Raw genomic sequence first — 15,526 nt, forward strand, 5'->3', positions numbered from 1 at the left:
ACAATGTTGCCTACTTTTTTGGGCAGTTGAATAAATAACTTAACTAGCACATGTCGTATACGTGATATTTTATTGAGTGAGTAACTGAAACAAATTGATGTTTTCTTTTTACATATGTTGTAAATATATATTCACTACAAGGTGTGAAATATATATATTATTTGATGTTCTTCGTAAACAATATTAAGACGCTTGAATTGAATTCTAAGATAATCTTTCTAAACAATTTGGAATCTTTTTGCATTAAATTTATACATATTCAAATAAGTGGAAACAAAATCCAGTTAGTTGTCGAGCATTTTGTCAGCGAATTGCATGTGCATTGTATGTAAATGTTAATTGGATATATGTATGCATCCGTTGATACAAATACATACATATATATATATGTACGTACGTATATAGATACAAAATGTACTATATGAAAGCAGCAGGAGCAGCAAGTGCTTAACAATTTGCATTCGGTTTGAAATCGAGCACTGCGACTAGTGAGGGGGAGGGAGGGGAGAGAGTGAGAAATAAAAGGATTGGGAAAGGATGGGGAAAGCGGAGTTTTGCTATGGCCAACGTAAAACCTTTCGTTTAGCAATTTGCCAAATGGAAATTTCTCATACAAATGCAATAGTCGTACGTAATGCTTATTTAATGCCCAGCCCCTGCTCTAATTTTGGTCGCATTTGGTGGGCGGGGTCGAGTGTGTGTATCTCTCTAAAGGATAGTTATTCACCCCGCCGCCTGTTTGTCACCCAGTTGCATGCATACTCACCGCTTTACTAAGGCCTTGTGTTGATTCTCTTGGCTAACAGCAATCATGGCATGTTTGCTTGTAGGAACTTCTTTTTGTCGTATGGTCCAATAGCAAGTAACATTCCTTGGATACATACCAGGATAATTTGGACTCTGCAGACGACACTTGTTACGATAGCATTCATCGAATTGCCGTGTACAATAGGTGCCAGGTGTGACACGTCCCAATTCAAGAGGTTTATCAGGCAGTCCATACCTGTGGAAAGCAATAAAGAATGTTTGTGTGTAAGCGTATTACTCTCTGTGTGTGTGTGTGTGTGTGAATGAGTTTATTTTACAACTATCGGTATTAAGGTTTGGCAATTTGCATAAAATTTCGTTTATTTTACTAATCCTTTCTCTTTTATGCATACTTTTATCAAACTATTTCTCTCTCTCTATCTATCTAACTATCTATCTCAATATCTATAGTTCATTTTAGTACAAGATTCGAAATAAGTTGCATAGTTTTTGTTGTTCTTTTGAAAATGTTGTACAGTAAATTGCATGAAATTTGTTCGGGGGTAAAATACATTTCAATTACTCTTTCTCTCTCTCTGTGTCTCTCGCGACACATATAAAGGACAAATTTGACATATGGCCAGGTACAAATGGTTGAAAATTCTATTGAACGAACATACATATACACACACACACACACACACACATTTACACACACTCACTTGAACAACACTTGCACACACTCACACAAAAAAGTTGGAGTTGAAGCCAGCTCATGTTTTATGCATTCCCCCAAGGAACTGGAACAGAAACCAAGTGGCTTTTTTGTTCTGCCATTACCAACCCCGCGCCTCATCCTACATACATACATATATCCCCTAACTATACTTTGCCCCAATACCTGAGCACCACCATCAGGTGGCTCAGATTTAAATTCTAGCATTTAAATTGAGAGAGAAAGCCACTCACAGAAGCACACAAACAAAGAGCAAAAGGAAAGAGCGTTTTGCGAAAAAGCAGAAAACAAAAACCCATTGCAGAGTCCTCAAGAGTTGTATGATAAATTGTTAGCGCCAGATATCATGGCGGGGAATGCTGGATAAGATTTGAAATTTGAAATATTTTGAGTAAGTGAACAAGTTGCTGAAGCTATCGCACTTTGGCCACAATTCTAAAGTTTGCAAAATCGGCTTATCACATGATTCTTTTGACTATGTGTACACATATATATATAACAAAAATATCACAAGTCACATGAATTTGATTTCAACAATATCCTTAAACCCATTCAAAGGAGTTTATGGCACAAAAAGTATGAAAATGTAGCAAATAAATTTAATTCAAAATGATATTTTATGATTTTCTTTAAATGCATTGCATAAGATCTTTTTAACGCATTATTTTACCTTCTTGCGTTTTGGTGTTGACTCTTATTTTCGGAGTTTTCTATCGGACCTAACTTATATGTACATATACCATAAAGGGTGTTAATAAACCTGCCACAAACACTTTTCGCCCAGACAATATTCTATATACTTGGAATTTTCCTCGCGTCAGCTGCACATTTTCTTAAAGCCAACCTAGATGTATTTTTTTTTTGGCGCTAGATTTGTTTTCCTAAATGCGACAGAGTGCTGCTTGTAGAACGTTTGTCGTGTTGCCAACTCTTACCTCACAACTGCATCGGACTGGCTTATAAATTTATATCTGATGCTGAACTCAAAAGGCTTCTCATCCCGTATATTGCGTGGCGGATGGAATACCTGTGAAATTGAAAGACGAACAAATATATATATATATAAGTATATATGTTTTTGTATTTGTATATATGCATAGATATGTATGTTGCGTGAAAAGATACAACATAATAATTTTAAAAATCAATACTGTGTGTGTGTGTAGGCGGGTGGGTGGGGTGTTATGGGCTGTGATTGAAGTGTGAAATATTTATCTGTGTCATAGAAAACAATTGGAATTCGCCGTTGCCTCACCACTTGTCGTGTCATTGCAAAAACAAAAAATGGCAAATTGTCATCTGCACACTATAATTTCGTATTAATTATGCAGTCTTCAATCTGGGCAGCCATGTCAACTGTTCATCAACGACAGTCTTCTGAAGAAGAAACAGTCTTTCGCTGCATGGGCGATGAATGTTTTTTAATTTACATAATTTATACTCTTGCCGTTGAGGCAATGGCAAACGGCAACCAGCAAACCAGCAACTGGAAGGACTGGGGAACTGGTAAACTGGGAAACGGGAAACGGCAACCGGGAAGTGGCAATGTCAACGTGGCATGGCAGCTGAAACTGGACACTGCTGTCCTAGCATCATGGAAATCGCTGAATCTCTGTCGTTTGCCTTCGTCTTGTTCATTTTGGCGTTTTTATGGCTGTGCGTTTATTTAAAAATTAATCAAAAAGTGGCAAGTAAACATTACGCCTGTTGAACTAAGGGAGGAGATGAGGTAAAAATATTAACAACACGGGGTTGTGTGTATCAATGGTCTCTCAGTCTCTCTCTCTCTACCCTCTCCCAAGGCACACACACACACACACACACACACCTAACCTATCATTCATTACCACTCACCTTTACTGAAGCTGTCACCGTGGATGTTTCGCTGAAATACAATTGCGGTCCAGTGGCCTTGCCACACCAGGAGCCACCAGTGAATGGTCTTCCCAATTCGCTGAGCTGCCAAGTAAATAAATATATAAAGAAATTTAATTAATGAAATATTAACCACATTGCCACGCATCGACATGAGGGAAAGTACAAAACTTAAAGCTGTGCAAGTAAATGAAAGTAGGTTAAGTTAACCCTTGTCCGTGTCCGTGTCCTCTTGGCCATGGCATAAATGATGAAATATGATGTGCTGGTTGGTTGGTTGCTTGGTCGTTTATTCGGTTGCCTGAGTTGAGTGAGTCAATTGCCAACTTTTTGGCATTTAATATTTTATCGTTCTACTCCTACAAAAAGGTTAAACAAATTGTTCATCTAAAGTTTCAAATGCACAGCAGGAAGCAGGAACCAAATAAAAGTGGATCTAGATGTTCTCCTATATATGTATATACATATTTGTGTCTATATGTAATTATGTTTTATATTAACTCTTAATGATACAATATGGTTGATTATCATCAAACTAGAAACTTACAATCGATACAACTTAATCGAAGCAACTAACTAGGCTGTCGATTTAAATATGCATTTAGGTATATGTATTGACCATAGACTTATTTTCAAAGAATCCATCTATGGTTTATTGGTTGGGTGGTTTCAGTCATAAATTCGATGTCATGTATTTTGCAGTTTCTTGCCACCGCAGCCCGGTTCAATTGACATTCATTTGAGCATAGCTAATGCCAACCAAGAAAGCAGTTAGTCCTCTATATAGAGAGAAGAGTGAGAGAGAGAGAGAGGGAGAGAACGACGGAGGAGAAAAGTACCCCGTCTCTTTGGCCAGCATGTCGGCATCTGCATCTGCCTGTGGCCTAGGTCAGGTTCATTTACACTTTGCCAATTCCCTTGCCAGTGCATGTGGTTCCAATTGATTAAGTTTTTTACGTAATGGGTTATTTGAACTGCAGCATGAAGATAATGTTGATAACCATGATGATGATGATGATGTCCATGATGATAACGATAATGATGATGACGATGATGGTCGTTGGTCATTGGTAAATGGTCGGTGGTCGATGTCCAATGGTCGATAGTCCATAGTCTATAGTCTATATCTATGCCCATGTCCTGCGGCTCCTGCAGCTGGTCCAACTCAAACAACAATTTTTGCTGTAATTGCAAAGTTGCCGTCGTTGTTGGCCAGTCGATGTCGTTAAATATTTGTGACTGGTTAGAGTTGCAGTTTAGTTCAGTCAAGACCAGAGAGGCACGACATGAACATGGGCATGGGCATGGGCATGGACAGTGGCATAGGCATGGGCATAATGGTAATTTTCTGATTTCGTTTTTGTGTAAATTCATTACAAACTCCGGCTGACTAGTCACATCCATTTTTCATCTGCTCTCCTCATAGGCATCCTCTTTTTGTAGCCGTTTTCAACTTTTTCTGTGTGCATTCGAGCATTATTAGCATTGACTTCATAACGAATTATTATACTTTTCTCTGCCGTTGTCATTGTGTTTATCTTTCACTTCTCCTTCTCCTCCTCCTACTTCTCTCTGTCTAATCTTCTTTGTTTTGCGCCTTTGCCTCATTCTCTTTGACTTTGCTTAAGCCAAAATGCAACAAAATGTTGACATAGAAATGATGGTGTATTATTAATTAAAAATAAATTAAACTTGTTAAAATTGTTAGTTACTGTTTTAATGGCTAGCCTTGCGGGAAACGTGCAATTTATTTATTAAAATAATGTTTCAACATGCAATACATAATATGCATTTAGTGTCCTAGGAGAATAGATAGCAAATTACTCTGCGGGTCATGGAAAAGTATGTAACAGACAGAAAACGCTAAAACGTTTTCAATTCTTTTTACACTTTCTATTCCATTTTTTTTGCTAGGGGCGGTTGACAACAACAATAAATGTCCTTCGTTTGATGTATTCGCCAGCAAATAAACATATGCCTAAAAGTATGCCACAATTTTGGTCAATCCAAACGCACTATGGAGAAAAATGAAGTTTTTATTGGCGTTTTCTTTAGTTGAAAAGCTAAAAATATTTTTCAATTTCGCTATGATTCAACTAAGCAAGACTCTTAAGTTAAAAAAAAAGAAAATCTAAATTAAAAATCCAATTCCATCTTTAACTAATTTGCATTGATCAGGGTCTAGTTCTTTATATTGTATAGAGTATAGGATAAACACAATAGACCGAAAAAAACAACACAAGAAGACTTCATAGTGAGCATCTTTTATAGTGTTTGAGTGTCCTTGTCTGTTTGGGCTTTTACTCTCTCTCTCTCACACATTCTCTCTCTCTTCCTCTATATTTGTATCTATCTGTCTCTTTTGTGCAAACATCTGCCTTGATTGTCAAAAATTGAGTCATTTACTCAAAATTGAGGATGGTGGCCTTCACAAGGCTCTACTGCCAATGATCCTTGTTGTTGTTGTTGTGTGGATACGGTATTAACATACATAAACTTTGTTATTTATGTGTACAAAGTTAAGTCGAGACGAATTTTCAAAGCCTTACAGAGTTAGTTAGTATGAATTATTTAGAAAAAACCAAACAAAATTCACTTAATAAATTAGAGACAAATAGTAAAGTATTTTCGACTAATGTTGTTTTATTTCTAAACTACCCTATGGATTTAGAATTTTGATATTTACTTGTGCTAAAAGTAAATTAAATATCAATTAAAATAGGAAATTTTTTGAAATTTTAGCTGAACTTGAAGAAGTTTTTTAATATGATAAAAATACACAGTTAAAGAAATGAAAAAATGCAATTTGAAACCCAGAAAATATAAAAAACTATGCTATAAAAATCCAAAGTTCTATTTAATGGTTGTTTAGTAAACTCAAAAGCCAAGCTTCTGCTGTGTGTTTATTGTAATAGACTTTGACTTATTATCTTAAAAGGGCTAAAAGTTTTGAAGTAAGTTGAATTTTTATTCTGTTTTTCAAATTGATTTTTGTTCCTCCTCTTAAGTGACTCTCTTTCGCCACTGATAATAATTTAAAATATATATAAATTTGCATTCATACCATAAATATCTCTCTTATAATGGAAAAGGACTCTCAATTAATACATAAGAACATATGTACATTTGGCACCAAAGTGTATTCGAAAAGCTTGCTAATTTATGAAAAATATTTGAGAAAAGGTCAGACTAAGGTCGGACGCAAGCACACATACACATACACACACGCACGCTAAGAAAGCCTTGAAGAACTCAAAGGACTATGAGGCCCTTTTGCCCTGTTACAAAATGCATGAGATAAAATAATGTTCAAAACAAAATTGAATAAATGATTAAACTGACACTCGGCGAGCTCTCCACACACACACATACACATACAAACATATACAGGATTCTACGTGAATTCATGTATGTATGTATGTATGTGTGGAGGTATAGAGAGGTAGTCAAGCAGGAGTCGATGGTTATAAATTTTCTATGCGTTTCGGTCAAGAATTTATGTGACGTAACGAATAATTTATAAGAGTTTCACCACGGGAGCAAAAACCGCGTCAGCAGTTAAAATTGTTTGCCTTAAAAAACATATAAAAAACAAACACCAAAAGACAAAAAAACGAAAAGAAAAAAAATGATTTTTTAAATAAAAACGTTTCAGAAGAGAACACAAACCTGCGGTTAGTTACGAGTTTATATAAAACTACAATGACAACAACCACAAGCGAACAAAAAAAATGGCAAAATTTTTAACTGCATTTTAAAAGCGAAAGAAAAAACGACAGGGGAAATTGGAAACCAGAGAACCAGGAGTTGAGGGGAGGGTGGAGGGGATAAACCTATGGGCAAGGATGAATACGGGAATGAATACCTCCGTACACATGTCAAGCGCCAAATGCAGCTCCAACAGACAGACAGGAGCACCAAATGGGACAGACATATAGCGAACAGCAGGAAGATCTGTTGTGGATAGCCAGTACACTTTAATTTTTTTTGTTGTTTATATATGTACAAGCACCAACATACGCCCCACGGTTCTTAAAATTTATTGTTGCAACATGGGGCAGATGGATGGATGCGACAGTGTGGAGCGATGGTGGGGGAGGGTCAACTACAACAGCATCGGTAAACTAATAGAGGTTTATGGTTTTCCCAAGCTCTCCCATGTCCATCCCTCTGCCTTGAAAGAGCGGGCGGGCTCGACTAGTTAGTTACCAAACCATGAAACCCCAAAACCGAAACGAAACAAAACAAAACAAAAATTAAAGGCACAAGGCGGGAGGAGGCGAGAGTCAAGTTAGTTAAGGGCCGATGAAATATTTCCTACCGATTTAGCCCTATTGCCGAGATTTGTATATCCCTTTGGATTATTTCAATAGATCTCATACAAAGTGCTTTAACTGTATCCTACGAAATGCTTTTCTAAGACAAAATAAGGCCTTGCAAGTGTGTACAATCGTCGTATGTATATACATATGAGGTTTTATTTTTATTTTTCTTTTTTTTGTCGATTGCGTATATTTTATTTAGCCAGAGATTTAGTTCTGTGATAAAAACCTATGTACATATGGGTACAAGAGAGGGTTGATCGATAAATAGTTATTCTTACATAGGCTAAGACAGGACATATATGTATATGTATCTCCCTCTCGTCTTCATGCTAACTTTGAAGTCGACCCTCGTAAATAGTTTTCTTTTCTGTCCAAAAGGAGGGACAACCAACAAACCAACCAACCAACCAACCAATCAACAGCAACAACAACGATAACCTTCAGGACTTAAGCTTCAATCTGGACGTAATTCAATTTGCTGGGCTAATGTGATGTTTGCCAACAGGGCAAGAGGAGCCAGAATGAGAGGAGCAGACTGTAAGACAGACATGGAGTATGCGTGCAAAAGAGATAGATAGTTGGAGTTGTATAAGAGCGATAGAAAGGGAAAGAAATACGGGGAAAATTACAGAATTACTCGGACATTGATTGAATCGAACGACATCAACATCGACATCGACATCGACATCGAGTGATGTCCCTTTTTTCGCTTTCACCCAATACAGTCGGGTTAAAGCATTAAATTACCAACCAACACAACCAAATGGAGTGTAAAACTCCAATACACAACTTCGTATTTGTTTTTATGGGCTTACATAATATCAATTTCAATTCAATTTCAATAGTCGTAAATTCAATTCTTGCATATTACCTGCATAAAGCCTTCAGGACAACCAGGCAGCTCACCGGTGGGGCTTAGACTCGTTTCATAACCATCCACATCTGTATCGACCATGCCCTCATCAAAGCGGCCCACAGTAAAACCATCAAATATGATCTGTAAAATAGAAAAGCAGACGCAAATATATAAATATGCATCATCATCATCATCATTACCCTCATCATCATCATCGTCATCGTCATTCTTTCGAATTAATCAAATTATGAAATAGAAGCAGGAAACAGAAACAGGCAAGACCAAAACATATGAAATGAAAATGCATAATTCACGAATAATTAAGAATTTAGAAAGTCACCCATCGCCCACCCTCCCCCCTCCTCCTTTCGCTTGTCACATTTTGGTGTTTGACAAACTTTTTGTAACGCAAAAGTTGTGCAAAAGGAAATCTAATTCGGAGAGGGGAAAAAAATGCAACCATGACCAATTTTTGAATATTTAATTGGCCATCAGCAAACAGAAAACAAAAAGCTCTAAATCAGCATACAAAAATTTATCCTTATTCTCTAATTTAAAGTCAATTTATCTTTTAAACATTAAAACGCAAACGAAAAAAGCAATAAAGCTTTTAAATGAAGAGAAATCCATGTAATAATTATAATCGAATATGAACTAAAACTTTAAACTATGACAATGGTAATTCGCTCTATTTGCAACAAGATCTTCTTCATTTTACAAACAATAAATTGCATTGAAAATTCCTTTGGATTGTTTGGAAATGTTGAAAATGTGAACATTTATGTATATATACTAGAATTTGGTCCTTGCCCAAATTCCTCATCTCTCGAAATGTTTTTCTTTTTTGTTGTTGGTCTAACAATATTATTCCAATCAATTTACCGCAACAGGGCGACGTTGAAATAGATAAATGGAAGCCAACCGCGTGATTTATACGTTGCGAAAATCAACAAAAAAAAACTATATACATATATATAAATATACCTTTTGGCATGACATATTTTTCGTGCAAGGTGCAAAAATGACATTGAGAGGGAATGGAAAAACTATTTTTTATTTACCCCGCTTTCCCTCCGCTTGTTTGACAGAATATATATACCTCTGGCTTGGCATTTAATAATATGATATAATGCAAATTGAACGGAAGAGAAATCAATTATATTGACGTTTTTCTAGGAAGAAACTTAAATTGAAAGGGAAATTCAGCCGTGAAGGAAAGATTTGGCCATTTCTCTTTCTTTCTGGGAGTAGATAAATTTTCCGTGAACTTAATTTCCTTGTTTTATCTGGATAGTTTTTGGTCTAAACAGACTTCATGGCCTTCTAAGAGACAGTCAACAAATATATAATTATAAATTAAATTTTTAATAATAAATTATAAGACTGTATTGTTATTGCCAACATTTATAAACAAATGTAGATATAAAATATACAAATGGTGGCAATAAATATGATAAATTTGCTGAATTTTTAGATTTTTGCTGGTGTTTAAATTTTTAACAATTATTAAATTGCGCATTCTGGGAAAACTCTAACTAACAAACGATGGGAACGTACAAACAAAGAACCAGACACGCACGGGTCATATATGAAAATGCGAGTAGAACGCATCCACATGGATATATGTATGTACATATGTACATATGTATGTATGTATGTATGTGCAGACATCCTGGCTTATATGTGATGGTTGCTGTTATCCGGCTCCCGCTGTGTCATGCACACAAACATACATACATGTGGGGATGTATGTTTATATCTGTGCATGCATTGTGGACTTATGTCGCTGAGGTACGTTTGCGTAATCTTTGGCCTACAGGGCACTAAAACTCAAGCCTTTAACTGAGAGCCGGCAATGGAGAACAACAAACACACCTACGCATCCACTCATCCACTTCACCGAACCCTTTACCGTTGCCCCATTCTCAAAATTCTCAATTGAGCTTACCTGGACAATGTCGCCTTGATCATGACCGGACGCTGTGAATGTCAAGTGACACAGGAAGGGCATTTTATTCCACTGTGGTGTTGGCACTTTTATGGAATAGGTGCGTCCAATGTCGCCGTAATATGTACGATTGCACACTGTCAACGAAAGATTTGTATATATGTAGATGCATGTATAGAAAAATGTAAATGTGTGTATGTGTGTGTGTGTGTGTGGATTGTGTAGATGGCATCTCGTTCACTACTACTTACCAGAGCAATGTTTGGGCTCATCACTGCCATCCGCACAATCGGTTCGTCCATCGCAATACTTGTCGAGGGGTACGCAAATGTTACCACTATTACCGCTGCCCTTGCATGAAAACTCCGAGACACGACAGGCAAGGCCCAAAGTGGTCAGCAACAGCAGAAGGAGAAGCTGCAGCTGAAGTTGGCGTAGCAGCAGTAAATGCTGCTGCTGATGGCAGTGTTTGTGACGGGCGCCACCTCCCCCTGTGGTTTTTGTGGCATCGGTAGGTTTCGGAGGCAGCATCTGTGTGTGTGTATTAAAAGAGTTAAAGTGCGATTAGTTAAGTCAACACAACCCACCCTGACAGGTGTGTAGTTGATGAAACACAAAGCAAAGTAAACTGCCCTACTCGACTAACTGACACTGGACCTTTGCTTTCTCTTTGTCAAAAATTTCACTACTGAATTTTGTTTTAAATCGAATTGTTTATGTGCTTCTTCGTTTCCTAATCAACAATTCATTATTTATACATATATGAGTGACAAAGGTTATTATGAATCTTTTTGTCTAAATCATTTACCTGTAACCTGATTTCAATTGTCAATAAATAAATCAAAATATTAATTGGCAAGTCAGAACGTTATTAGTTTACATTAGTTATTTGCAGTTAGTTAGTACATGGCATATAAAATGTAACGAAGTATGTATTTATATTGTACATATAAATTCTATATATACATATGTATATTTATGTGCATACATACATATATTTTGGACAGTGGCACAAAGAGAACAAAGTGCTTCAACATTCAAAGTAAAACTTACGACATACTTGTAAACGGCCCTTCAACTTCTTTTTCCTTTCGACCTCTTCAACTTTTGGGTTTTCCTGTTGTCGGGGCCTTGGCTAAGACCGTGCAGACACATTTCGGCCCTAACTACTTCAAGTTTTATACGCCCCCCGTCCATTCTTTTTACATACATACATATACATACATTTCTCTTCGCTTTTTTTTTTTTTTTTGTCAGGATAACTTTATGGCTCAGACGTGCCCCTTTTGCGTATATTGAAAACTCTGCATTGTTATGGCAGGTGCAAAAATAAGAAAAAGAAATAAAAAAAAAAAACCAAATACAAAAGAGAGAAAAAAGAAAAAGAAAACTGTTATTGGATTCGGCCTGTTTAAAGACGCACTTGATTGCTCAAATCTTTTGTGTATCCTTTTAAGCCTTTTGTTTTCCATTATATGCCGGAAGTGTTGTAAACACTTCAACACAGGACAGCAGCAATGGCAGTAGCAACAGCAACAGCAGCAACTGAACTGAGTTGTAGTGGAAGCCAGCAAAGAAAAGGCTAAAGCACAAACAAGTCCAAGACAGAACATGCCGAGACAAGCGTCTCAACGGGGACTCCATTCTATATGTAAATTTGACGGCGACTTTGAGTAAAATTTTCAACAAAAACCGACAACGAAATGCTCTCTACTACACCACAAATTCCTATGAACGAGCGAGACATACACTAACTCCAGTTCCCTTAGTAAAGTAATTTTTCAAAATGGGTCTAATGAGACTAGTAAATAAAAAAGGTTCGGATGATGAATACCAACTAGCCCATTAAAGAGAGATATTCTTTATAAGTCCATAGTCCAAGTCCAACTTATTATACCCCATTTTCATTTGATAGATACACAGGGTATGCAAAAATATAAGTGAGAAAAAGGCACAGGAAATAAAGCATAATAATGTGGCGTGACAATCAAAAGGCAGAGGACCGCTTAACTTGGCAAGAGAGCGGGCACGAAGGAGAGGCACGTGTCAAACGGGAAACACTCATAACGCTTTGTTTCACTCCCTCTCAAAGGGTTTTCCTACTGTCAATATGTTTGCCATCGCTCAAGTTGCGCTATAATTGCGTATACTCGTATGTTGCATGTTGGGATTGAGGTTGGATCTGGGCTGTGGATGTGGATGACGGGGGGTATTGAAAAACGGGAGCGACAAAGGGCGATGGAGTTATTCCCAACCGGAATATACATACTCATACTTTTAAGAAAGCTGCAAATTTTGATGCCTTGGGAATGATAGCGGCAAGGGACGACTAATGCTTCCTCATGCTGAGTTGGGTCACAGGCTGCAAGTGGCCATGGGAAATGTGTTTCATAAGATGATTAACTCCAGTCAAAGGAATTGGAGCAAGTGGCGGATAATAGAACGAAAAAAAAAAACCCAAAATGAGAAACTTGTTTCCATGGTAAATATTGACAACGAGTGGCTAAAAAGAACTGTAGTTAAGCACAGAATAGAATTATTCTAACCAATGTTTAAAGAATATTCGCTTAACCTTTCAACACCAAATTGAATGGAATGTAAATATCGCAACGGAATAAGCCGAATGAGTCTGTCTATGTGAATATATTTGACACATATGAGGATAGAGAGGCTTAGATATAGCAAAGGCATAGGAAACGAATCCTCTGGCCAACTGCCTTGTCATTGCTTTGCTTAACCAATAGAACGACAAGAAGGGGATTAGTAACAGCAAAAAAAAAAAAAAAAAAAAACACCGATAAAAGAGAAGGTCATCGTTAGACCTGTCCCAATCAGCTGTTTTATTTTTTAGAGCAATCAATGCACTCTCTCTCTCTCATACCACAACACACAATCAATTTCTAGTTACAATTCTAAATCTTGACCCAAGTAAAGCAAAGTGAAGTGAAGCAGTGAGAGAGAGGGAGAGAGAGAGAGGGAGAGAGAGAAAAAAAAAAGAAATATGGATAGGACAACGTTTGCCACAATTGACAAAGAATTTATGTGATGCTTATGAAAGGCTTAACTGAGGTAAGCTCCTGTTCAATTTGCCCAGAGTTAACCTGAATGAAGACGTCGTGCAGACACAGGGCAACGATTAGGATATAAGTAAATAAAACGAAACTGAGGCAAACTGGACATGTAACGATGTTCAAGTTAGAAATAATAAATAAATTGCTTTCATACATATGTATGGCTAAACTCAGAATGTATGCATAAATTTCAAATTACATTAAATGGAAATCCATTTAAATTTATTTGACTAATAGAAATCAATCAAACAATGGAATTCTAAAACTAATTTTGGACCAGTTGTTTGTTTTATAATCAATAGGACAAAGCTTAAAATCGAAACTTGGAAAATGCTTGCTTTCAAATCGTTTGTAATAAATTGCAAACATTCTGGCATAGCTGTAATCTATTCAATTTTGTTCAAGATCATTGCAAGGCCAAGGGCGACTTTAAGTGGCCAAAAGGCGTCAGAAAACGAAATGAGGAAAAAAATTAGCATAGCATAATCATTTTGACAAGGAACAGGCGGCAGTTTTGCGATTTCAAAGGCAAAATCTTAACACCATCCGTGGGCGATGACAAGATGGCCCGACAACACACAGAAAACATCAAGCAGAGGCGTGAAACCAAAGTAGCGGGCAAATAATTTGTAAATCCATAGCAACTTTGAGATACCCTTTACCAAATTGAATAATTTCACTTTCAAATATTATTATTATTATATTCAGAATGTTTGGAATTGAATACTTTTGTGTTATCTGCTTGCCTTTAATAGTCTTTAGGATGGCCAATGCAATTTTGTTGGTTATAACATACCCTAAATATATCCTATAGTTACAGGACTTGCAAAAAGGAGGAAAGAAAGAAAATGTCTATCCAAGTTTTACCCTGCCGGCTACGTGAGCAGCTACTTTTAGAGAAATGGCCAGAGATTATATTTCGATGGTTGTGATGGTAAAGGCAAGGCACAACGAGCCGAGGCTTGAGGTCCGTCGTTATGTCTGTCCCATCTGTCTGTCTGTCGGTCTGTCCGTCTGTCTGCCTGTCTGTATGCCGCTCGCCTTTGCACAATTTAAAGCTGGTGTCACGCATCACGCATCCGTCTAATGAGTGTCGTTTTCGTTTCTCATCGTTCTCATCTTGTTGAGCGTCGTCTGTGGCAATTGCAACGTGCCACAGCGGGGCAACATTATTTTGGTTAGACCAGAAGAGATACATGGTTCATCTCTTTCTAGCTGAATATGATGGAATTTCAAATGGCTTTCTTGCGGTTTGACATTTTTCTATTTTTGATGCACTAATATTCAGGTGATCTAGTTATTGTTTTTTTTCAGGGTGCTATGAATTTGATGTGTTGGGATAGGTGATAGACAAAGACTTTGCCGTCTGATTAGGTATTAGTATGAAAATATGTCCATACATTTTTGTTGCCTACTTATTTGGGACTTCTAATAAGGCTTTTGTACTAAAAACTTACTTGACAGAAAATATAATTGCATAGAAAGTGTAAATAACTTTGAGTCAAAGCAATCATTTGTTTAGGTCTAGTATTCAGATTTTATCTAAATATATATTTCGGACTTCTTAAAAAGAAAGTCAACCAAACAGATGGCAAGCAATTTTCAAAGCAAGTCACAATAATATTTCAATACGATTTGATTTAGAGTTGACAAAATTGTACGACTTTTCGTAGCACTTGGTCTAGTATTGATCTTCAAATAACTGATTTGTTGCTTAGAGCTTTAAACGTCGTATAAAACTGAAAAAGTCTACGAACTAAAAGTGGTTTCGTGTTGCACTTTGTATAGACGGAAATCCTTTTCTTTTCAGCTATGCATTTGCATCCCAAAATAATATACGGGTTTTCCAAAAGAAAGGCATTAAGCACGAAAGGGAAATAGAGAGAAAAATCATGGCAGGGGTTTGAAAACGAAAATCGTCTGAATCTTTGAACACGCTTTGGCACTTTTCACACACACACACACACA

The 15,526-nt window shown here is 36.9% G+C and overlaps 1 protein-coding gene across 1 annotated transcript in view; it reads right to left on the reverse strand.

The window, feature by feature from the left end:
- LOC6643175 overlaps positions 1-15,526 on the reverse strand; it is a 54,057-nt gene that overhangs the window by 28,187 nt on the left and 10,344 nt on the right. Inside the window, exons 2-7 of the mRNA XM_002065742.4 lie at positions 10,739-11,018; positions 10,488-10,624; positions 8,555-8,680; positions 3,338-3,442; positions 2,419-2,510; positions 767-1,003 (exon numbers count right to left, since the gene is read on the reverse strand). Of these exons, the coding sequence (XP_002065778.3) occupies positions 767-1,003; positions 2,419-2,510; positions 3,338-3,442; positions 8,555-8,680; positions 10,488-10,624; positions 10,739-11,018 (977 nt within the window). The remainder of the gene's footprint in view (positions 1-766; positions 1,004-2,418; positions 2,511-3,337; positions 3,443-8,554; positions 8,681-10,487; positions 10,625-10,738; positions 11,019-15,526) is intronic.

This window comes from Drosophila willistoni (assembly GCF_018902025.1).
Source record: "Drosophila willistoni isolate 14030-0811.24 chromosome XR unlocalized genomic scaffold, UCI_dwil_1.1 Seg41, whole genome shotgun sequence".
Lineage (NCBI taxonomy): Eukaryota > Metazoa > Arthropoda > Insecta > Diptera > Drosophilidae > Drosophila > Drosophila willistoni.